This window comes from Capricornis sumatraensis, chromosome X (genome assembly GCF_032405125.1).
Source record: "Capricornis sumatraensis isolate serow.1 chromosome X, serow.2, whole genome shotgun sequence".
Lineage (NCBI taxonomy): Eukaryota > Metazoa > Chordata > Mammalia > Artiodactyla > Bovidae > Capricornis > Capricornis sumatraensis.
Window position 1 is genome coordinate 111,367,847 of NC_091092.1, and position 26,298 is coordinate 111,394,144.

The 26,298-nt window shown below is 35.2% G+C and overlaps 1 protein-coding gene across 1 annotated transcript in view; it reads left to right on the top strand.

Moving 5' to 3' along the window:
• The window catches only part of DMD (dystrophin), a 1,795,368-nt gene that overhangs the window by 476,617 nt on the left and 1,292,453 nt on the right, over positions 1-26,298 (top strand). The window contains exons 35-36 of the mRNA XM_068961890.1: positions 524-676; positions 1,538-1,720. Of these exons, the coding sequence (XP_068817991.1) occupies positions 524-676; positions 1,538-1,720 (336 nt within the window). The remainder of the gene's footprint in view (positions 1-523; positions 677-1,537; positions 1,721-26,298) is intronic.

Genomic DNA, 26,298 nt, shown 5'->3' on the forward strand with positions numbered 1-26,298 from the left:
AATCACAAAATATTCATGTCCTATGAAACTTTTTTTGCATACATTTCTAAAATTAAAAATGTAAACTACTTGGCTATATAAACTTAAAATTTTGAACCTAGTGCTGAAGATAGAAATTTTAGAATTTTTACCTATTTTAAAATTCAAATGCAAACTCAGCAAGTTTGTGCAAGTATGTAGTTACCTCAATTGAGTTCACGTATTGAACAATTTCACAAACTGTACACAGTAATTCATTTGATTCATTAAGAGTTAATTAAATATGAAAAGATTTCTAAAAAAGTTTGAGCATACTAAGAAAAAATACTGAAAGTGGATTGTTCAGTTTTCTTAGCTTCGTGTACATGGGTTCTGTCACATGAATACACAATTTAATAATCTGCTTGTATGGGTAGCATTTAAATGTGAATTTAACTGAACCTGAACAAGAAGGTGAGAGAACCAAATTATTTTTAAATGACTACAGCCAGAAGTATAATATGCTTATATATTGATATTTTAATAATATCTGCACCATGAACAGGATTTGAGGTCTCAAAGAAGAAAAAAGGCTCTAGAAATTTCTCACCAGTGGTATCAGTACAAGAGGCAGGCTGATGATCTCCTGAAATGCTTGGATGATATTGAAAAAAAATTAGCCAGCCTACCTGAACCCAGAGATGAAAGGAAAATAAAGGTAATGTTGTTTTAGAATGTCAATCTCAGATTTGTTGCTACATTTTAATTTATTGAAATTAACCTGTATGGATCATGTTTTAAATGTTGATGTTCTTGTTTCTTCTATTAGTGTTCTCCCCAGTTTGAGGTGTTTCTCTGTATTTTGTTTTGTTTTAGTAAATGTATTGTATTGTTTTTCAATTGACATAACGTTGAATGAATAAAATGTTTTATTCTTAGACATTGTGAAATGAATTAAGAAATGTTATATGTTTCCTGGTAAAATTGTAATTGACTCTGTGTATCTTTGTTCCAGATGAACAAATGACTTATCGGTATATGGACGACTTCTATCTCATGTTAGCACATTCATTTCATCAGAGCATCTTCTCACATCAGTGTCAAATCTGTATAGATTTATCTGTTGCATATTGTCTGAAGATGTTTTTTTCTGTTATTTTACACTTTTTATTTTGCTTCATTCTCTGTTGAGTTCCTCAAAACTTTAAAAAGGCAATAAATTACTTATTCAATTACCCACTAATATTCTATCTGGATGGTCCCTATTAATAATGAGTAATCACTTCAATTTGGGTCAACCCCCAAAACGCTAGAGGAATTGACAAGAAAGAAATCTGTTAGATCAATTTCAATATTTTGTCAATTAGAGTATCTAAAACTGAGCATTCAAAGAAAAACTGAAATAATATTTGGGTCCTTGGGTGAAGATGACAGTGTTGGCTTCCATACTTGTAAATTATGAAAAGTGAAAATAAAATGACGACAGCCTGTGAAATTTCTGGGACAGGTATGTGCTGGGATAGGTTGATTCATGTGGTTAGCTAACTGCCCTGGGCCCTGTATTGGTTTTGCTCAATAGGAAATTGATCGTGAGTTGCAGAAGAAGAAAGAGGAGCTGAATGCAGTGCATAGGCAAGCTGAGGGCTTGTCTGAGGATGGGGCAGCAATGGCAGTGGAGTCAACTCAGATCCAGCTCAGCAAGCGCTGGCGGGAAATTGAGAGCAAATTTGCTCAGTTTCGAAGACTCAACTTTGCACAAATTGTGAGTTGTTACTGGCAAACCTATATGTGTTTGCAACTAATACTCTAATAACAGAGGCCTACTAACCAAAAGAAAAAAAAAAATTCTGGGTGCAATTTCAAAGTTCCAATCTGCATTCTTAAAGTGGGTAGTTTCCCCTACCTTTGGGCTTCCCTAACTCTAGTGGTTAGTTTTTCAGATTAAAAATGTAATCTATTAATAGAGCATAGGAAAGAGTGCCCTTATCAAAAATGAGAAATACATCTTAATTTCTTTTGCCACATCATTTTTTCATAACATTAGCAGTGTGAATTTGTCAATTTACCATACGTTTACTTTATTTCAGCATCTAATCCAAAAATATGTATTGCTTTCCTGAGACCATCCCATGCTAATTTTACTTTCTTAATGTATACATGGTAAATAATAAATCTTTTGTGAAAGAACTTATATCAACTTGCACAAGGACTTCTTATCTCTTTGACTTAAACATTATAGTTTACTCCTCATACCTGGCTTATCTATTTGATGGGTTAAAAAGTTTATACAAGGATTGTATGCCTAGTGAGATTGCTAATAATTAATAGCAGTTGAAAATATAAAATATTGTTAGTACTGAAATATCATAGGCCAAGAGGTAAAGAAACCACTGTTCTCTTTCAAACAACTGTATGGAAATTTTATGATTCTGTCTTTAAAAATGCAAGTCACAATCATAAGCTTGATCTTTTTAGAACTGTTTTTGTGATAGAGTATAAACCATAGGGATTTTCTAGCAGATACATTTTTGTTCCTATTCTGAGAGATTGTAAATTGAAGTGAAATGATCACCACTCTGTTATTATGCAAATACAGTGCTCCTCACAAAACCAGGGTGTGAAAGTCTGCAAAATGAGGCTTTATAATTACGTTAGGTTAACTTACATGAAACCGACGGGTATTCAACCCTCTTTGACCTAGCTGATGACAGTTTCATTTATTTCAACTCCTAGATGAGACTTACTTGGGTATTTCTTCTTTGATATTGTTGATTCCATTTAATATGGGATGAGTAAATATGTCTTAGACAATTAGCATAACTGTTTTCTAAGCATATAATTTTCTTAATGTTGCTTATTAACTCAGTGAAAAATACTCCATATTATCATTACTTCTCTTAAATGCATTAGAAAAATCCTTGCATACACTGTTTTCTAAGAACTCCAAGTACTTTAATAGCAGCTGAATATTCTGAGAAATTGGAAGTAGTAATATAAGGTATGTTTAAACTGTAATATATTGCATTTGAAGTCCAATTCTATCTGATTGAATGTTTTAGCCTATTATCTTTTATATTAGATATTATGAATATAATATGTCATAAATCACTCAAGCTTACACTAGCAAAAAGCTTGTGCCAGTGGATGCAAAATGAATTGAAAGATTAAGGCAACCATAAAGAAAATTTAAGTAAAATATTTTTGCCTCCATTTAATACATCATTTAAGTCCTTTGCTTTGAATTATCTTACTACTCACTATTTTCTCCAATTCCATTTCCCCCGTGTCTTGACACAGCCTATATGCAGGGTTAATTTTTTTTACAACTTTGTCAAGGTAAGTTATTAACACTTTATAGTTAAATAGACACAGGATCAAAAATCCCCCTAAACCACTCACTTAAAATACCATTGTGTACCTGCATATAATAGACTCTAAACAAATATTTGTAAAATGTAATAAAGATTGCTGAAGTAAATTAAGGATAAGTGAACCAGTATAAAATTTTTGAAATAAATATTCATAAAATAGATTTTCTTCAGAAACCATTTCTTCTTGATTTTTATATCTGGAGGATCCCAAAATACAGATGATGCATGACTTGGGGAAAAAATTGTATGTTAATTTTCCATGATAAAACAAGTAAGAACAATATACATGAAGAATAATCAATTTAATATTACAATTATATTTAACCTTGGATTTTTATTAGATCTGAAATTTGATAGATTGATAGATCAAAGATGTATATAGTCCACTGATTGCTAATACATGTTAAAAAAACTTATTTCACATATCCACTGGTTTAGAGTCATCTTTCCCAATTAATCTACAGTGAGGACATTTGAGACAGCCACAAGCAAACATCTTAACTAAGAGTTATGTTTGGGATAATCTTACCATGGCCCTGATGTAGCACAGGTAGTCAGAGCTTCCAGATTTCTTTCTTCCCCTTGCATTTCCCTTTTCTATTTCTATCATTATTTCTTCTCAAATGTCCCTTTCTGTTATTTCTACATATGAATTCTAGATTTCTATGGCTTTTCAGTTCGTCTTTCATATCTTAGAAGTAGCAGTTCAAGATTTTAGGCAGTACTATGAAGTGCTTAATATTTGAGAACTGAATTTAAAATGAGAAATTAATTGTATTCTTTCAAAGATAAAGACTCAGAAATAAATGAAGCAGTGTAAAATTAGGTACTTCAGGGACTAGGTACAGATCAAAATTACATGTGACCATAGTAAAGCTCAGAAAAACCCTGGTACCTGGCTCTCAGGGAGCCATGGGGCAGCCCTGGGCCAGGCAAGAGTGCAGACCAAAGCCAAGAAGAGAGTGTCTACAAATGATTGTCCTCAGGATAATCCTGGAGACCATAAAGAAGGCAAAACAGACTGAGAGAAAGTGAGTAAGATTTTCTCCAGGTACTGAGCGTGTTGAAGCTCCTGCCCTAGTTAGGATTACACGGCATTTCTAATATGGTTCCTGTTGACTTACAGACCTGGCTGTTCACTGAAGACCAAACAATGACTATAAACTGAACATGAGGAATGTTTTTCGTAAGATATTTTATAACAGTGATCTAGTAAAATAGACCACTCCCTGGGGTGAATGGCTCTGTGAATCTCATTAATTCCATCTGCTGGCTATATGATCACCAGTCTCTTCCAGCCTGGTTTCTTGCATTTCTACCATGGGGATGAGGATATTTGTAATAATGAAATATGGTAGTATTTGTAAAATACCAGCTACATTATGGAGGTTCACTGAGGTTAAGTGAATCAATATTTTTTTCTTCTTCTTCTTCCTGTATATAAGTTAACATTGGAATGAGACACATTATTTTAAAATGTATAGTATATTTGTGAATCATTAAGAGGATTGGGATGAGTAGGTCCCATAGGTTTAAAATGTTATTAACAACAGGTAGATCTTTTTTTTTCAATGTAAATTAAAAATTAGATTTCCTAGTTCTTGGCAAGTAGTTTTGTCTAGAGTTACATAGTATTTGTGGGAAATTTCATGCAAAGCTGTTGATTCTGCCAATGAAGGCATTATTTTCCATAAACTTGGCAATAGAGCATTAGCTAAATTATTTTCTATAGAAAGGTAAAGAGAGAGGAGGAAAAACATAAAGGCTTTTAACATCTAATAGAAAACTATGCCGGAGAAGGCGATGGCACCCTACTCGAGTACTCTTGCCTGGAAAATCCCATGGACAGAGGAGCCTGGTGGGCTGCAGTCCATGGGGTTGCGAAGAGTTGGACATGACTGAGCTACTTCACTTTCACTTTTCAGTTTCATGCATTGGAGAAGGAAATGGCAACCCACTCCAGTGTTATTGCCTGGAGAATCCCAGGGACTGGGGAGCCTGGTGGGCTGCCGTCTGTGGGGTCAAACAGAGTCGGACACGACTGAAGCGACTTAGCAGCAGCAGCAGCAGCAGCAGCAAAAAGCTATGCATAATTTTATCAAGGTTAATTGTAATATTTGACAGTTAACCTCAGAGATCCCAAGAAAATCCAACCACAAAATTTCACACTGAGGATATGCAACAATCCTTATGTGAAACTCCTGAGCAAAATAAGCTCACAGGTTAAAATTAAAATGGATATGAAAAAATGCTTTCTGTAAGTGATGTTAACATGCCCAAATTAAAAGGAGTATGCACACCTGAAGAAATTAGAGATAAGAAGACAGTAAAGGACATGAAAATGTTTTTTTTAATTTTCAAAAAGATTTCAAAAATAAAGATAGAATGGAATTCTTATAATAATAACAAGCCATTTTGAAAAGTGAATAGGAAACTGATAACATAGAATCTAGAAATTAACATGTAATTATTGAAATAATACCTCAACTTTTTAAATGGTGGATTCATTATAGAAGAAAAGGAATATATTAATTGAAAGATGCTGAGGAAATTTTTGCTTTGCTGAAAATACCAGAAGATGGAGACAATAGAATAAAAAGCTCAAACATGCCTGAAAAGAGTTCCAGATTGATAAAGTGGAGAGCCAGGGGCAGAGACATTATTTTATATAAATGACTGACATTTAACAAGATTGAATAAATCTCAATTTACATGAGACCTCAAATTGAATAAAGCTCAATTTGCATGAGTCCTCAAACTGAATGAAGCTCAACCAGTTTGTAATAAATAAAAATAAGTTCACAACCAGCAAAGTGTGAGTGAAACCCAGAACATCAATGATCAGGAAGGTCACCATAAAAGCTACTAAGGACCAAAAGCAGAAAGCTCCATAGGCTGGCCAACTTGTCCTCAATAATAGGTGTTAGAAGACACTGGGATAATACTGTTAATGTTCAAGGTGAATGGTCAAAAGAATCCTGTAAACAGTGATTCAAGAATGAAGACAAACTATTTTCAGATATGCAAACACTATATTTTCAAATAAACGAACACTAAGTTTATAACCTATAGATTCTCACTGAAAAAATTACTAAATGATATGCTAGTGTAAAACAGAACACAGAGCTGCAGAGGAGCAAGCTATATAAAGGTAAATATAAAGCTTATATGTATAAAAAACAAACTTAAATCTTGTAATTAGCCACTAAAATTGTGGCAATTGCTGCAAAGGAAAACATAGAGTTCTATGAGAATATAAAAGTGATTTGATCTCACAATAAGGGAAATACAATAAATAAAAGGTTGTTTCTAGATGGTAGCAGCAAATATAAGGTTTGTGCCTGCTGTGTTCAATATGAATTATTGCCCGTTATCATGTTTATAGGGGAAAAATGTAGTAAACCTTTGGAATAGGCAATATATGCATGACCTGTCTCAGGGAGAAGAGAAAAAAAATTTAAAAACATAAAATACAAAAATACATCTTATTGAAAGAAGGAAAAGAAATGTCCCTTTTCTAAATATGACACCCCCCATTTGCTCTGGATAGCCTATGGCTTCAAAGACTACCTAAATAATACTGATATTCGACAATTTACCTCTGACAACTTTTTATTCAGCTTTTATTTTAGAACCCTAACAGGTATTTCACACACAAAATAGCCAAGTCAAGAATAATTAATTTTCACTCCTATATAAATGGCTCCTACCAAACTCTGCAGCTGTTAGTAAATTCCCTTTTACTTAGGTCCAAAACCTAAACATCATCTTTGATTCCTCCTACTTTTATATTATCCATGGAATTCACTTCAAATTCTGTTGGCTCTACCTGCAAAATACATCTTTAATTGGACCACTCCTCAGAAACTTTATTGCAGAAACCCTTGACAACACTGTATTTTCTCCCATCTCAATTACTTCAGCAGCCCGCTCGTCCTTATTTCCCATGTTTACCCACCTACATTATCGTCTCCTTGGTGAAATCAGAGAATTCCTAAAAGTATATGTGGGATTCTGTCAAGCCTCCGCTGCTTATTACACTTCTAATGAAATTTTATGAGCTTCTGCATAGCTTGGTCCCTGCTTACCATTCCTATTACTCCAACTTTATCTCCCTTTTGGCATTCTCCTAATACAGAGGCTTTAAAGTGTCCTGTATACTTAAGCACATAGCATCATTTCTATTTCAGGACCTTTGTATATATTGTCTCTTTATGGAATATATTTCAAGTAGACTTTCGTATCGATACTATAACTTAGCCATCCTTTCATTTACAAGCTGAAATTAGAGGCTTCCCTTGTGGCTCAGAGGTTAAAGCGTCTGCCTGCAATATGGGAGACCTGGGTTTGATCCCTGGGCGGGGCAGATCCCCTGGAGAAGGAAATGGCAACCCACTCCAGTACTCTTGCCTGGAAAATTTCATGGACAGAGGAGCCCTGTAGGCTACAGTCCATGGGGTCACAAAGAGTTGGATACGACTGAGCGACTTCACTCACTCACTCACCTGCAATGCAGGAGACCTGGGTTCGATCATCCCTGGATCCCGAAGGAATATTCCCTGGAGAAGGGAATAGCGACCCATGCTATTCTTGCCTGGAGAATTCCATGGACAGAGGAACTTGGCAGGCTACAGAACAATTAGAACTTTGTAGAATTTAGACAGGCAATACTTAATAGGTATTTTTTTTCTATTTTAAAAATATTGTATACTCATGGTAATTATACATGCCAACTGTGAGTTTAAGATAACTGTTCAGAACAGCAAATTTTAGTACAGTTACTTCTGGAAGTACATATACTGAGAAAAGACAAAGTTCTCAAAACTTAACACTGAGGAGGTAAAGACTGAATATGAGGTTGAGGATAACAATGTATTGCAAAGGATAGCTTTTACTACATCAGAGGAAATTGTAGTAAGGAATTTAAACTTAAAAGCACACATTGCCAAAATACACAACTTCTTGAAAAGCTCATATAAATCTGTCAGTAGATTTATTTAAATGTTTCAATGAATGTGTTATACCAGTTAATCCTAAAGTGAATACTTTGTAAAATGGGAACATTCATGGACTAATTTTTAAAAATTGTTTGCATTTGAACGGAACTTTATATTTTCAAAATAGGTTCAGATATATCTTATTCACTCCCCCCAATAACCCTCTTAAGTATTATTTTAATTGTCCTTTTACAGAAAGGAAACATAATTTAAATAAAGTTAAGGAAATTGGCCAAGGGTGCATGAGCAAATTGGAAGACACCTAACTTGAACTCAGTGCTTCCCAAGATATGGTGGGAGTTATTCAAAAGAAAGAAAAAAAAAATCTAGTGTCCAAATAAGTTTGAGAAACACTGGATTAAGCAAAGTTTCCTTAGTCTAGAATCTTCCAGGGCTTTTGATATGTAAATGTGATTATGAATTTCTGTGAGAGGAATAGATTCTGCAGACTTTCACATCTGGATACTTGTAGTACAAAGAGGAAAATTTCATTTCAGCTTTAAGATAGGATTCTGTTTGAGTGATTGTGAAAAACTAATGTTCTTCAGGGGGAAAAATGGGGAAAAAACATTACTTTATCATTATGGTTTTGTTGTTTTGGATTTTCTTAAAATGAAGCAGAGATGTACAAAAAAGTAATCACAGAACTGATTGCCATCACCTTATGTCTGAACCTAGATTTGATTCAGCACTACTATTTCTTTGTACATTTGCTTCTTATCACATAATGATAACCATTTAATGGTGAGACTAAAAGAGGAAACAAACTTTTTGCATAATTGCTACATAGATTTTTTTCTTTGCCTTTAAATCACAACAAAGATCATCAGCTGCCAATGCAATATCCTTGGGAATATTGGTAATATAAATAATTTCTGTATTTAGAGACAGAGTGCTCTTTAGTAAACAGAGTTGTGAGTATAAAAGATGAATACAGGTTGCTAAGGGAAGTGGACCAGGAGGTAGTTGCTTAGAAAATTTTCCTCCTCTGAGCTGCAATTTTTTAATTAACATCACATGAGTTAAGAAAAAATCGATCACTCAAGATTCTGTTTCTCTAGACTGTTATGATCATAATAGTTATTGCCATTTCTATCATAATTTTTTTCTGGTCTTTAGTTTATGTAAGACAATCAGATTAATGGTTGTTTAGTAATTTAGTATGTTAGTTTCAATTTCAGTTCAATTGCTCAGTCGTGTCTGACTCTGCGACCCCATGAATCGCAGCACACCAGGCCTCCCTGTTCATCACCAACTCCCAGAGTTCACTCAGACTCATGTCCATCAAGTCAGTGATGCCATCCAGCCATCTCATCCTCTGTTGTCCCCTTCTCCTCCTGCCCCCAATCCCTCCCAGCATCAGAGTCTTTTCCAATGAGTCAACTCTTCACATGAGGTGGCCAAAGTACTGGAGTTTCAACTTTAGCATTATTCCTTCCAAAGAACACCCAGGGTTCATCTCCTTCAGAATGGACTGGTTGGATCTCCTTGCAGTCCAAGGGACTCTCAAGAGTCTTCTCCAGCACCACAGTTCAAAAGCATCAATTCTTCGGTGCTCAGCTTTCTTCACAGTCCAACTCTCACATCCATACATGACCACAGGAAAAACCATAGCCTTGACTAGACTGACCTTTGTTGGCAAAGTAATGTCTCTGCTTTTGAATATGCTATCTAGGTTGGTCATAACTTTTCTTCCAAGGAGTAAGCGTCTTTTAATTTCATGGCTGCAGTCACCATCTGCAGTGATTTGGGAGCCCCAAAAAATAAAGTCTGACACTGTTTCCACTGTTTTCCCATCTATTTACCATGAAGTGATGGGACCAGATGCCATGATCTTCATTTTCTGAATGTTGAGCTTTAAGCCAACTTTTTCACTCTCCTCTTTCACTTTCATCAGGAGGCTTTTTTGTTCCTCTTCACTTTCTGCAATAAGGGTGGTGTCATCTGCATATCTGAGGTTATTGATATTTCTCCCTGCAATCTTTTGCCAGCTTGTGCTTCTTCCAGCCCAGCGTTTCTCATGATGTACTCTGCATATAGGTTAAATAAGCAGGGTGACAGTATACAACCTTGACGTACTCCTTTTCCTATTTGGAACCAGTCTGTTGTTCCAAGTCCAGTTCTAGCTGTTGCTTCCTGACCTGCATGCAGGTTTCTGAAGAGAGTATGTTAAGCTAGATTCAATTTCCAGGAAGATGGCAGACTGATTGACTCCCTCACCCCTCACTTCAAATATATGAAAATTCTGGGTAAAATTTAATTTGAAAGCAATTTAAATACATAGCTGAGCTCAAAATATGTGATGGAACCTCCATTTTCCCTAGTTGTCATAATTGTGCACATCATCCCATGAGCCTGAGCCTGAGCCTTGGCCTGGATTGAGGGCCTCATGGTTTCGAGAAAGGTTTAAAGGCTTTTACTAGAAAACATATAACCTTATACAATATCTACTAGAAATGTAATGAAAACCCTGCCTAAATGTTGAATCTTCAAGGGCTTCCTTTGACAAGTAAAGGGAAAATAGACAAACACAACTCTCAAGGCCAATTCATCTGGTGAGGACTCTTGACTGGAGGAAGAAAATCTGGGAAAGTGAATACTGAGTGTGGGGATCTGAATTTATACCCTAACCACAAGCCTCTAAACTCCTCAACTGAGAAGTTAACATGAAATTTTCTCCAGGCTGTTGAAATCTTTAGAGTCTTCTCACAGAGTCATAGAATAAATCACTCTTTGGGAGAACCCCACAGAGACAAGGACACTGGCGATGGATTCACAACGGACTATTAGAACTCACATGAAGACATAATATATTGTGACGTTGAGTCATCTCACATAATCAAGAGAATGAATACTTCATAACTTAATAGAAAACTATTGCATGCTCTTAAGTAAATATGTTGAAAATAAAATAGAGATCAAGGAACAAAATAAACACTTATGAAAACACTTCCAGAGTTACTTATGCTAATAACACATTGAATAAAACTTCTAGAAACCAAAAGTTAGTCGTTGAAATAAAAAATAACAATTATGTATTTTAAACACCTGATTAAACAAACATGAAGATAAAATTAGTCATTATGGGAAAATTATACCACATGACGATTGAAAATATGAAAATGATTGAGAGAATAGAATAAGCTTTATATCTAATTACAAAAGGCAATGACACAGAGAATATGTGGGAGACAATAGTTTAGGAAAAATGGACAAAATTTCCAGATCTTAATACATGAGACCAGAAATTGAATAACTACATTGGTGCCTCAACCAGAGTGTATTAAAATAAATCTGTGGAAGCATAGAGAATATAAAATACCTTTAAAAAGAGACAGGGTACATACATACAGGAGCAGGAATGGCTTATTTAATTGAAGATTCTGATGATCAGTAAAAAACAAAAATCTTCAAATTACTATTGTATTACTGTTGCAAAATAAACACTAGGCTACTTTTATAAAGTGTATTCCACTCATGTTAGAACTGATACTGTATAATACCTCTTATGCTTGGAAAAAGAAGATGTAAGATTTTATTCTGTACCTCTCATTACCTATACAACTTGGACTGAATATTGGAGCCTCAGGATGAAGTTAATAACTGCTTTCTTATAGAATTAAGAGAGGTAATCAACCACCAGAAATGTTTTAAGTTCTAAAATATTTGTATTAATGTCACTAGTTTTATGGCCAGTACGTACAAGTGTTGGTGTCCGGCTTTCACACAGCTAGGTGTCCTGACAAACCAAAAGCCAAAATGTAAGTTGCTCAGAGTTGGTAGTGTCCTATGTACCTAACAGGAGCAAGCACAAACACATTCTAATTTGATACATTCTAATATGATACTGCTTAAATCTAGACTTTAAATAACTCCCATAGATAAAGTTCTGAGTATATGTGTGTAGAATTAAAATGACAATTCACATGATGTAAAAAGCAGTGGAATCCAACTCTTAAAGACAGAAGATAAAAAAGGTAGAGAGTGAGAAGTTCAAATATAGAAGGAAAGAATGGAGTACAAGTATAGAAAGGTTTTGAAGTGATAATTGTTTAGGATTTTCCAAAAGTATTGCAAGTTCCTAGAGTCAGATTGAAAGTAAGTAAATATCAAATAGTGAAATGACCCAATTTTGTTCTGTTTTATGGCTGAGTAATATTTCATTGTGTGTATGTACCACATCTTTTCTTGATTCATCTGTCAATGGACATCTAGGCTGCTTCCATGTCCTGGCCATTGTAAATAGTACAGCAGGGAACATGGGGTGCTTATATCTTTTTGAATTATGGTTTTCTTCAGGTATATGCCCGGGAGTGGAATTGGTGGGTCATGTGGTAGTTTTAGTTTTTTAAGGGACCTCTATACTGTTCTCCATAGTGGTTGTATCAATTTAAATTCTCACCAAAAAGTAGGAGGATTCTCTTTTCTCCACAGCCTCTACAGCATTTATTGTTTGTAGACTTTCTGATGATGGCCATTCTGACTGGTGGGAGGTGATACCTCATTGTAGTTTTGATTTGCATTTCTCTAATAATGAGCAATGTTGAGCATCTTTTCATATGATTTTTGGACATCTCTACTGGGTCATCTGTAGTGATATGGATGGACTCTATGTCCTAGAGTTATTTATCATTTCAGTCTGTATAACCTAGAGTCTATCACACAGAGTGAAGTAAGTCAGAAAGAGAAAAACAAATATCATATATATATATATATATATATATATGGAATCTAGACGGATGGTACAGATGAGCCTGTTTTCAAGGTAGGAATAGAGATGCAGACTTGGAGAATGGACATGTGGGCACATAGTGGGAAGAGGAGGGTGAGACCAATTGGGAGAGTAGGGTTGACATATATAGACTACTTTGTACAAAACGGAGAGTGGGAAGCTGCTATGTGGCACAGGGAGCTCAACTCAGTGGTCTATGTTGACCTAGAGGGACAGGATCAGGGCATTGGGGTGGCAGGGAGATTAAAGAGGGAGGGGATATGTGTATTCATATTGCTGATTCACTTCATTGTATAGCAGAAACTAACACAAGACTGTAAAGCCATCATACTCTAATAAAGAATCATTGCATTGGGAAAATTAAATATAACTGTATGTTATCATAGTGAAACTGACAAATTCCAAAGCCAAGGAGAGAACTTTAAAGGCAGCAGAATAGATAGATTACCTGGAAAGTAATGCCACATGTAATGACAGCTGATTTTGGATAAATTATAAAAGCCAGAAGGTGATAGAATGATGTTTTTAAAAATGATGAAAGAAAAACCTAGAATTGTATACTCATAGGAACTTTATCCTTTGAGAGTAACATTAAAATAAAGATCTTTTCAGACAAACAAAAGCTGAGAGATAGCCAATGGGAGAGTCTCACTGAGGGTCCTCAGGTTTTTCTTTTTCTGTTTTTAGAATTAGTCACTGTTAATGTTTATTCAGTTATCAATCTATACATCATGCTGAAATAATTTTATATCCTGAATTTTCACTAAACATTATATGTCTTTTCCTATGTTAGTAAAAAGAAATTCTGGATACATTTTTAAAGCCTATATAAGATTCCACAGCATGTATGCACCTCAGGGTTGGTTTTTAACCAGAAGGAGAATGACCCTAGATGGATGATTCATGATGCAAGGAAGAATGATGAGCAAGGAAGATGTCAAACCAATATAAAAACCTGAAGAAATAGTTGCTGTATATAAAATTGTCTAAAGTACAGAACTGGACTAAAATACTGGACATCAATGACACAAAGTATGGAAGGAAATTGCTTGTTTACCTCCTACTTTTCAGGATGCTCTTTCTCTTCTGTAATGTTGAATTATCTCAGTGCTCAATCTTTGGACATTTTCCATCTATACTCCCTTGTGTTGCTTTTATTCATCCAATCCCATAACTTTAGTGCAAGGTTATAATTTCATGACCACATTTTTATAAACAGACCACTCTTTTCCCCTGATCTATAATGGCAACATAACCCTTTCAAAGTTTTGGGTTAAAAAAAAAAAATTCTAACCTCACTTTTCCTTTACCTATTTTTCACACAATAAACAGAGATATTACTTGAAAATATAAATCAGGTGAGCTTTTTCTGATGAAAATGCCCTGATGGATTCTCATCTATTTTAGTATAAAATCCAAAATCCTTACATGAGTTTTACTGGATTGATGATCTTGCCCACTATTAGCTCTCCAGAGTTATCCCTTAGCATTTGATCTCTATTCCTATGCTCAACCTACTTTGACCTCTTCACTCTTCCTTGAACATGCTAGCATACCCCCTTTGCACTGTGTGTTCCCTAAGCCTAAGACTCTGATCCCCCAGATATCTATACGGTCCCCTCCCTCTGCCTTCAAGTCTTTGCTCAAAAGTGTCCTCAGTGACGAATTTCATCGACCCCTTCCCCATTGACTATTCTCCGTAAAATGTACTACCAGGAAAGTTATAAATATTTTCACTTTTTATATCCATCTCTCTTCATAGAGTGGAAGCTCCAAAAATGAAGGAATTTCCTTTTTTTTCCTTTTGCTTCTTTGTCCTCAGAACCAAAAGTAGTGACTAGCCGGGGTGGGGGGTGGGTTGGAGGTAGGTTCAAGAGAGAGGGGATATATGTATACTTATAGCTGATTCACATTGTTGTACAGCAGAAACTAACTCAACATTGTAAAGCAATTATCCTCCAGTTTTAAAAAAAATATCCCCAAAAAAGTAATGACTAGCAAGTGGTAGGTACATAATATATATTTGTTGAATGAATGAATGCTTTATTGATGAATAAAATCATTGTAAGGTCCTCTTAATGCTTAGAAAGAGACCATGCAAAATTCATTGTGCATATTAATAATTTTAGAGTAACCATTAACCTGAGAAAAATAGAGTATAAAATTTTTGAAGTAGAGAAAAAAAGAAATGAATAAGCTATCAAAATAATCCAAACAAGAACTGAGGCTTAAGAACACTAGTAGAATTGACCAAGGAAAGTAAGCCACTACATTAACATAGGACTTTGTCATTTCTAGCTCTCTCCAGGCCAAGGCCATTACAGTATATGAAATAAGATGTCAGTTGCAAGTTAATATTCTTGTAAGTTTAAACAAATTCACTGTTCTGTGACTAAGATTTATATAAAATAGTACCTCAGAAATATTACCTCAAGTGATCGACTTTAAATAACACAATAAATTAAAAATATTAATATAAATGTGTTAAGCTAGACTCATGGCTTATGTTAATATGCACACTTATTGCATAGTTAGGTTATAGCTATGGTAGGTACATAATTTTATATGCTATTCATCTTCTAAATTAGAGTTTCAGTAAAGTACTATAATCACAATTCAATTTGGTGTCAAATATATACATAAGCTTTAAAATAACATTCCCTTTCTTATAGTAATATACTGTATCAAATTTTTCTATTAAGTGGAAATTTAGCACAGTCTTCAGGAAATATTATTGATGGTAAATATCTTAATAATGATAGATTTATCATAAATGTTAAATATAAAATTGAGTCTGATTTACTGGTATATATAGTTTTGTTATGTGCTTTTATTAGAAAATTAGAGTAAATATACCTCATTTTATACCTTATTTTACTAAAATTAATATCCTTTTTCTTGAAATGACAGTGTTTGAAACATGATTACATTTGATATAACTGTTTTGGAGCAGTTTATTACTTATAATTTTGAATGAAAACATTAAGCAAATCTTATCTCTTAATAATCTAATGGGAATAAGTATGAATATCAGTTATTTTGTTGTGCAATAGCAGATTTTCTGAGGGCAGTTGAGGCATGCCAAGACTAGAGTTTTACAAAAAGTATCTCTAATCCTGATAACAACCTCAACAGACTAAAATTTCTAAAGCAACGTTTCTGAGTTCTTATAAAATTAAGAGCAAGGATTCCAACATCAAAATAGTTATTAAATTAACGTAAAGATTTGTTGATGTTGTCTTTCCTTAGATGAGGTATTGTTCTATGATGTTGATTTCTTCCTTTTTTATTTATTTTTTAATGGGAACCTCCTAAAATGCTAAGGGTGCAGGGAAATTGGAATTCCACACACTTAGAAGGGGTCTATAAAGAAACTTATATTTTATTTTGGATACATTGAATTGGTATTTCTTTAATTCAGTAAACATTTATCCAGTGCCTCCTATGTGCCAGACAACACAAAACATGAAAGAACATTGATGAATCCATAGCAGTTATACAGAAGATATGATACTTGATAAGTATAACTCATACAATGAAGAGAGAAAAAGTGCAAGAATGTATACACAGCAATTTGACCTCCGTTTGGAACATAACAATAAAAAGTGTAATTTTCTCCAATCTAAATTTGCTTTCAAAATATGGAACACCAGCTGGAAGGGAGCTCAGATGGCTTCTGCACTGGGGTTGGCAATACCCTTCAAAGCATGCCTGGAACAACTGGTTAAAATAATTAAATCATTTGCACCATCTGTGAATCATTCTGATTCTTTGGTGATTACTTAAGACTCTCATTGTATAGAACAGATTCTTAGAACAGATGAAAAAAATAATTCAAGTGTATAGTTTTCCTAACTTTGATTTTCATTAAATAATTTTTTAAATAAGGTTAATGGCAACCCACTCCAGTACTCTTGCCTGGAAAATCCCATGGATGGAGGAGCCTAGTAGGTTGCAGTCCATGAGGTCACCAAGAGTCGGACACGACTGAGCAACTTCACTTTCATTTTTCACTTTCATGTATTGGAGAAGGAAATGGCAACCCACTCCAGTGTTCTTGCCTGGAGAATCCCAGGGACGGGGGAGCCTGGTGGGCTGCCGTCTCTGGGGTCGCACAGAGTCGGACACGACTGAAGCAACTTAGCAGCAGCATATTGTCTTCAGATTTGCTCAATTATCAGATATTTCTTTTGCCTTTTTGTTATGAGCCAGTGGCTTTTGAAACTTAAAGTGTGTATGAAATTCAGTTTTAGTCTTATTAATACAAATGCACTTATTCACAGAGACTTCACTTCCAACATAATTTTGTTTAAAAATTCAATACTCTCTACCCTTTTATTTCTTTAATCTCTGAGTGTAATGCTCAATCGCTAATAACTAATAGAGAACTAAATGAAAGTTTAAGCTGATTGCATTCTTAAATTTAGTATCATATATTATAATCATCAAGAATTTAACTTTTTATTTCTTATTGGAGTATAGTTGATTAACAATGTTGTGATAGTTTCAGGTGTACAGCAAAATGATACAATGAGAGATATACATGTATCTATACTTTTTCAAAGTTTTTTTTTTTCCCATTTACGTTGTTACATAACAACAGGAAGCAGAATTCCCTGTGCTGTACAGTAGATCCTTGTTGGGTCTCCATTTTAGATATAACAGTATGTGCATGTTATGCTGACTAATCCATGGATAAAAGGTGCGTGGCTAAAATGAAAAACAAGAGTACTTACCTGTGCAAATTTAATATGTTTAGATTAATTCATACCTTACAGGCATTATTAAATGGATAGTAGTACATGGACCTTATTGCCAAGATCAATCAGTTGAGAAGTTTTCCAGGAGATCTATGCAACTAGTTTTCCATAATAGTTACTACATTTGTATCTAATAGAATATGTGAGTGGCAAAATATAAATAAATGAATTATTTAAGAAGTATAGTAACCTATAATGCTTATAACTCTCTTTTTGATCTATACAAAATTAAAATTCTGTTCTGTGATTAGTATCAAGACTATCACAAATATACATGAAACATATGAATAAAATCATCCACACTCTATTTTTGTAGCTACATATATGAATACACTTCACTACTTCCTGAATGGAAAATTTTTTTTAGAAATCTCGGCCCTTTCATATATCAGCTTCTCTAGTGGACAACAGCTTAGTTAATGTACTGCCACAAAGATCTCTTCTTCAAACTTTCCAGAATGCCTTCCACTTCAGTCTTTGCAATTCTACTTCCTTTTTTCTTGGGACTTTCTGGATCTTTGCCTGATGGTCTCCTGTTGTCTTTCAGGATGTAGAACAAATGCGTCCTTCAGCATCCTGTGTGATAAATTCATAGCATTCCCTTCATCCCCTCCATCATGTTCTCCAACATTAGCCGGATTGTTTCCTCTATAGCACTTACCACAATTTGAAAATATGTTGTTTGCTTATTTGTTTATTATCTGTTTCTACCATTAGAATGTAGGCTCCATGAGGGAAAAGACTCTCTTTCTTACTAAATACCATTTTCCCAACATAGAGACTCTACAACAGAGTAGGTGTGCAATAAAAATATGGTGAGTAAATGAATAGATAGATGGATAGGTAACATCTTCTTGTGGAATTCCATCTAGTTCAGAATTATTCATTCCACATTCTTATGGAGGCGCTGCATCAGTCTCCTAGCACCTGAATGTTTTCAATTGGTCCTTATAAAAGGGAAAAGAATAAGAGCAAAAGTGTTGCACTTTTCATAGAACTAAATTTGTACAATGATTGTTCTGAAAGTATAGCTTTCTACAGTTTGTCATGAGAGGAGGCAGCATTAAAGTGCCCTTTCTTTCATCTTTATTTTTTTCTTTTTTGTTTTATTACAATGTTTTTTACTATGCAAATAAAGGTGAGAACTTTGTGAGGTTCCTTGACATTTTTGGTAGTATTTTATTGACCCATGAAATACAAAGGCTGCTGCTGCTAAGTCGCGTCAGTCGTGTCCGACTCTGTGCGACCCCATAGACGGAAGCCCACCAGGCTCCTCTGTCCCTGGGATTCTCCAGGCAAGAACACTGGAGTGGGTTGCCATTTCCTTCTCCGATACATGAAAGTGAAAAGTGCAAGTGAAGTCACTCAGTCATGTCCGACTATTAGCGACCCCATGGACTGTAGCCTACCAGGCTCCTCCGTCCATGGGATCCTCCAGGCAAGAGTACTGGAGTGGAGTGCCATTGCCTTCTCTGAATACAAAGGCTGGCAACCATCAATTTGGAGAAACTTATTCACGTGAAGAGCCAAGTTTCTGTTGGTTGCTTGAAGTTTTGAGAATGAGGAAAGTAAAGCTCTAAAAATCAGTGACTGTCTCCCATTTTATGACCTTCTAGGCAATGAATATTGGCCCACAAGCATTATCTCCTGGAATGAGATTCTGAAATTTCTTTTGTTGTATGTGAGAAACAAATTCAAGAACAAATATGCAAAAAGAGTGTAGTTAGGGTATTGCAATATATCACCTTACATATTTTTAATATGTGCACTGACATATAATAAATACGGAAATATTAGTTGCTCAGTCGTGTCTGACTCTTTGCAACCCTATGGACTGTAGCTGACCAGGCTCCTCTGTCCATGGTATTTCCCAGGCAAGAATACTGAAGTGGGTAGCCATTCCCTTCTTCAGGGATCTTCCTAACCCAGAGATCGAAGCCAAGTCTCTGGCAATGCAGACAGATTCTTTACTGTCTGAGCCACCAGTACCAAAACAGTATTTACGCTTTTTTATAAATATTTTCATCTTCTGGCTTTAAATCCTTCTTTTGTTTCAAAAATATGTAGATCCCATAAGAGCACCATTTGCTTTACCACAGAAATGTTACCTTTCCTGTGCTTCATCAAAATTGCAAACTGAAACCATGAAGATTCTAATTATAAGAGATACACTAATTTTGCCTCCTTATGCTCACATCTCTTATAGTCTTCATTTCCAAATAAAGAGCCATAACAGAGATGTTTGTAATTTCCACAATGTCTTTATATTCCTGATTTTAGTTAAGTCTTATACTTGAAAATTTGATTTGGATACAAAAAGTCAGCAAATTAAATCAATATTCTTAAAAGTATGGAGGAGCAAAAAATTAATGTAGTTTTTTTTTAATTTGGCAAAACACTTTATTGCAGTTAACGCTTTATTGCAGTTGCTCTCTTACAAAGGGTTTTAAGAAATAGAAGGTATGTTAAGACTTCAATTAATTATCCTCTTAAAGTATATGATCTAAAACGAATTTTAATGTGATTGTGTGAATATGGTTTCTTAGAATTAAAGCTTGAAAATGTGCCTGGCAGAACAGTTCAATTTTATATTAGAATTCTTGCTATGGGAAAATACAATGATAATTATTTTCTGGAACACTGAGAGAGAACAAGTTATTTCAGGAAAAACTATCTTGATTGCAAGGTGAAGCACATTAAACCCAAGGTGTCATTAAACTCACAAAACCCTAAGAATTGAACATAGCCTTTGGCAAGGAAAAAAAATGGTTTTGTTCAGTGACTATCATTTTTTAAAGTGATTTATGACTTGGCAAAGTATATTGTTTTAGAAAAATAACATTAAACATAATAGTTTCTATACATACAGCAGCACCTAATTTTTACAGAGGTCAGATGGACAGCAGTATGGTTTACCTAGAACACAGCTAAGAGTCAGAAAAAGAGTAGAACAGAAGCCCTCTGGATTTTCTAGATTGATTTGATAAAGTTCATGAAGTCCACAGCTTCCCTATATTTCCTTATGAGAGGACTATTCAGGTTCTTTTCAGAAAGTTTTTCAATTTCACTGATTGTAGAGATAATTCTCCTAAGCGTATTATCTTGCTTTTCTGCCCTGAGTAGAAGCCAGAAAGAAAAGGAAAAGGAATAAATGACAAAAGTATGAAATAATAACTACAGCTTGAAAGTGAGTCGAAAAAAGAGCCTGCAGAGAGTGATATAGGGAGACATGACCTTGATAAACTCTTTAGTATGGGGCAACATAAATAAGAGAAAGAGGGAGAGTGAATGATATATTATTTATATTTAATATTATATGATTTATAATAAGCCTGGATAATTTAATTGTTTTAGCAATTTATTCACAAGTAAAATTAAGTTAAAAATGATTAATCTCTCATCAACTAAATGTAAAATTGTTTAACACATAGTGGCATATGACATATTAGCTTCCTAAATCCTAAAATACCATTGCCAGCTAATTTATACATCTATCTAAATATCTATTACCTATGCTGTGTGCATGCGCAGTATACATATAACTATATATATATATTTCCATGTATATGTATAGATATATGTGCCTACATTATAAATATTTGCACATTTTTTGCTTGTAAAATATGTTTTGCCTTTTAAAAAATGCCTACTGAATTCATTAAGATGGTAATTTTTATAGTTTACTCTCCAACTTTCAGTCAAGTTCAAAACGTTCTATTCTGTAACCCCCCAGTTTTTATTACAGATATACAAAGTAATTGGCAATATTTAAAATAGGAATAGAATGTGGGGTAATTATCAAACTTAAGTAATCTGGAATCAGGTCATATAATTTTGTAAGTAGTATTATTATATCTCAAGGTAATAGTGCCTTTTCAGATTAAGGGCATTTATATAAAGGTAGTCTCATAAGTTGGGCTTCCCTGGGACTCAGCAGTAAAGAATCCACCTGCAATGCAGGAGCTACAGGAGACGTGGCTTTGATCCCTTGGTGAGGAAGATCCCCTGGAGGAGGGCATGGCGACCCATTCCAGTATTCTTGCCTGGAAAATCCCCATGGACAAAGGAGCCTGGTGGGCTGTGGTCCATAGCATTGCAAAGAGTCAGACATGGCTGAAGTGATTTAGCACAAATGCATGGTGTCATAAGTCAGGCCAAAGAAATAGGAAACCTTTTTTACTTAACAAAAGCAATTTAGAATGCATGGGAAGCATTGAGGTAGGCATTTCAAATATGCAAAAAAAAAAAAAATCTGCCATAATTCTGATGTTACTAAGTATCTGCTTTGTCTCAAGTATTTTTCTCATTGGTTATTTCAATTTTAATTAGTTGTTTGAAATTGAACTCAAGATCAGTAAAATTAGATGTTATATAGGAGCACAGTTTTCTATTTATCTTAAGGTTCCTCATTCATCTTTAGGAACCTCAAGCACCTAAAAATAATTGTCTTTTCTCCATGTGCAGATTCGGCTGCCAGTCATTTCAAGGCCCCTTCAGTCAATTAGGTGTTCAGTGAAGACCATTAATGTTGTCTTAGGTGATAACGTGAAATTCTCTCAAAATGCATTCATCCTGCCTTCTTAGGCATTTTATCTTGGTCGGTGCTTCCATACAGTTCAGTCATTTGATAGTATTATATGCTTTTCTACAGTTTTGATTAAATTGAAAAAATGTTACTCAAAACTTGTTATATAGTCAAGCCAATTAGAAGGGGCCATAGTCATAAACAGATTACATATAGATTTTATTTACCACTACAAGCTCTTTTTGCTTTTAGTATTAAACACTAGTTCAAAGTTATTTCAAATGTAATACAATATTAGTTTAACAGTTCAATCAATATAAAAGGATATTAAAAAATATTAGTATTCTTCATTTCTCCCTCCTGCCAATTTCACTCCCTCTGAAGTAAGAAATGTATACAATTTAGTGTTATCATTCATATTGTATTCTATGCTTCTTAACCATAGTAGTATAAATAGATATGCTTTCCCTCTTTATAAAAATATTGCCTCAGTCTGTATATGATTTTTAAATTTAACAATATCTTTCATGGACATTTTTCCAGTCAATAAATGGGTATCTGATACATCCTTCTTAATAGCCTTAGGAGATAAACCAAAATTTATTCTATCATTTCTCTATGTTTCTGGATTGTCATCAGAGGAGATGTCCTATAAAATCTCTATTTTTTATCCTTTTAAAGTTTCCTTTGTGGAACTTTTAAGTTTCCTTCCTTTTTTAATGTCCTTGTGGTATAAAAGAAGAATATAGTTTTTCATTTTTTACAAAATATGGACTAAATATAGGTTCTTGATTGAAAAAAATCTCTTATTTTTTTAATTTGTTTGATTTTGGGTTTTTTAATCGAAAAATTCTGAACGAGCTGTATGGAAGCTACCATTTATAGCTGTGATTTCATCACATTCTCCTTTTACTTATAGTAATTTTTACCCTATGTAAAATGAACTCAAATATTTGGGTATAACAATTAATGATTGGGTTTATTTGTTTGTTTTTGGTAAAAAGAAAGATCTGACTTATTACAGTGCTAATCTTGGACCCATTTGCCCTGGAACTATATTTCATTTGACATTACCATTTTGACTCTAACTTTTGTAAATTATTTCCATGATATAACATCATGTATCATTACATTATATGCTATTGAGACTTTATTTTTTAATGATTCTCATGAACAGCTTGTAGATGAGTTGTATATATTAAACCACCGACAGTATTCATCTTTTAATGGGAAAGTTTAACCAGCTTCATTATTGTTACAATAATTCTTATAGCCATATAGTTGTACACATTCCTTCTTTCATAATTTATGGTTGTTATTTGCTCTTATCCTTTGTTTGTACTTTTGTAATTCACTACCCTTATTGAACACTACTGCATGCCTCCATGTACTACAGATAATTTTGAAGTTAAGATTCTTAGGACCACTCCATAAGTGGAAGAGAATAAAAGAAAGTGGGCTCACAGTTCAGCATGAGGGTCATTGTTGTTGTTCAGTCACTCAGTCATGTCTGATTCTTTTCGCCCCCATGGACTGCAGCACACCAGGCTTCCCTGTCCTTCACTGTCTCCTGGAACTTGTTCAAACTCATGTCCATCAAGTCAGTGATGCCATCCAACCATCTCATCCTTTGTTGTCTCCTTCTCCTCCTGCCTTCAATCTTTCCCAGCATCAAGTCCTTTTCCAGGCCAAAGGAATTGGAGCTTCAGCTTCAGCATCAGTCCTTCCAATGAATTTTCAGGGTTGATTTCCTTTAGGACTGACTGGTTTGACAACCTCATAGTCCAAGCAACTCTCAGGTGTCTTCTCTAACACCACAGTTTGAAATGAAGCAAAAGTGGCTAGCACTGTTTTGGATTATTAGAGATACTCATGGAATCTCTTTCCCTGAAGATGGAAAGCTTTTCCTACCTGTGATGTCTTGATGTTCTAATAGGAGGAAGTAGACTGGATGTCTAACATTTTTTTATTCCCATCAATTCAGTTCAGTTCAGTCACTCAGCCGTGTCTGACTCTTTGCGACCCCATGAATTGCAGCACGCCAGGCCTCCCTGTCCATCACCAACTCCCGGAGTTCACTCAGACTCACGTCCAAGTCAGTGATGCCATCCAGCCATCTCTTCCTCTGTTGCTCCCTACTCCTCCTGCCCCCAATCCCTCCCAGCATCAGAGTCTTTTCCAATGAGTCAACTCTTCGCATGAGGTGGCCAAAGTACTGGAGTTTCAGCCTCAGCATCATTCCCTCCAAAGAAATCCCAGGGCTGATCTTCAGAATGGACTGGTTGGATCTCCTTGCAGTCCAAGGGACTCTCAAGAGTCTTCTCCAACACCACAGTTCAAAAGCATCAATTCTTCAGTGCTCAGCTTTCTTCACAGTTCAACTCTCACATCCATACATGACCACTGGAAAACTCATAGCCTTGACTAGACAGACCTTTGTTGGCAAAGTGATGTCTCTGCTTTTGAATATGCTGTCTAGGTTGGTCATAACTTTTCTTCCAAGGAGTAAGCATCTTTTAATTTCATGGCTGCAGTCACCATCTGCAGTGATTTTGGAGCCCCCAAAAATAAAGTCTGACACTGTTTCCCCATCTATTCCCCATGAAGTGATGGGACCAGATGCCATGATCTTTGTTTTCTGAATGTTGAGCTTTAAGCCAACTTTTTCACTCTGCACTTTCACTTTCATCAAGAGGCTTTTTAGTTCCTCTTCACTTTCTGCCATAAGGGTGGTGTCATCTGCATATCTGAGGTTATTGAGACTTCTCCCGGCAATCTTGATTCCAGCTTGTGCTTCTTCCAGCTCAGCGTTTCTCATGATGTACTCTGCATTAAAGTTAAATAAGCAGGGTGACAGTATACAGCCTTGACGTACTCCTTTTCCTATTTGGAACCAGTCTGTTGTTCCATGTCCAGTTCTAACTATTGCTTCCTGACCTGCATATAGGTTTCTCAAGAGGCAGGTCAGGTGGTCTGGTATTACCATCTCTTTCAGAATTTTCCACAGTTTGTTGTGATCCACACAGTCAAAGGCTTTGGCATAGTCAATAAAGCAGAAATAGATTTTTTTTTTGGAACTCTCTTGCTTTTTCGATGATCCGGCAGATGTTGGCAATTTGATCTCTGGTTCCTCTGCCTTTTCTAAAACCAGCTTGAACATCTGTCACGGTTCATGTATTGCTGAAGCCTGGCTTGGAGAATTTTGAGCATTACTTGGACTTCCCTGGTGGCTCAGACGGTAAAGCGCCTATCTACAATGCGGGAGACCTGGGTTCAATCCCCAGGTTGGGAAGATCCCCTAGAGAAGGGAATGGCAATCCCCTCCAGTACTATTGCCTGGAGAATCCCATGGACAGAGGAGCCTGGTAGGCTACAGTCCATGGGGTCGCAAAGAGTCGGACACGACTAAGCCGCTTCACTTTCTTTCTTTCACTTTTACTAGCTTGTGAGATGAGTGCAATTGTGTGGTAGTTTGAGCATTCTTTGGCATTGCCTTTCTTTGGGATTGGAATGAAAACTGACCTTTTCCAGTCCTGTGGCCACTGCTGAGTTTTCCACATTTGCTGGCATATTGAGTACAGCACTTTCACAGCATCATCCTTCAGGATTTGAAAGAGCTCAACTGGAATTCCATCACCTCCACTAGCTTTCTTCTTCCTGATGCTTCCTAAGGCCCACTGACTTCACATTCCAGGATGTCTGGCTCTAGGTGAGTGATCACATCATCGTGATTATCTTGGTCGTGAAGATCTTTTTTGTACAGTTCTTCTGTGTATTCTTCCTACCTCTTCTTAATATCTTCTGCTTCTGTTAGGTCCATACCATTTAGATTGATGACAAAATTTCCGTTTGGTCTGGATTCATCATTTTATTTTCACATTGATAATTGTCTCTGACATTTTCCTATTTTTAATAAATTTAAACTTACAATTCTGTAGCTTTACACTAACATTAA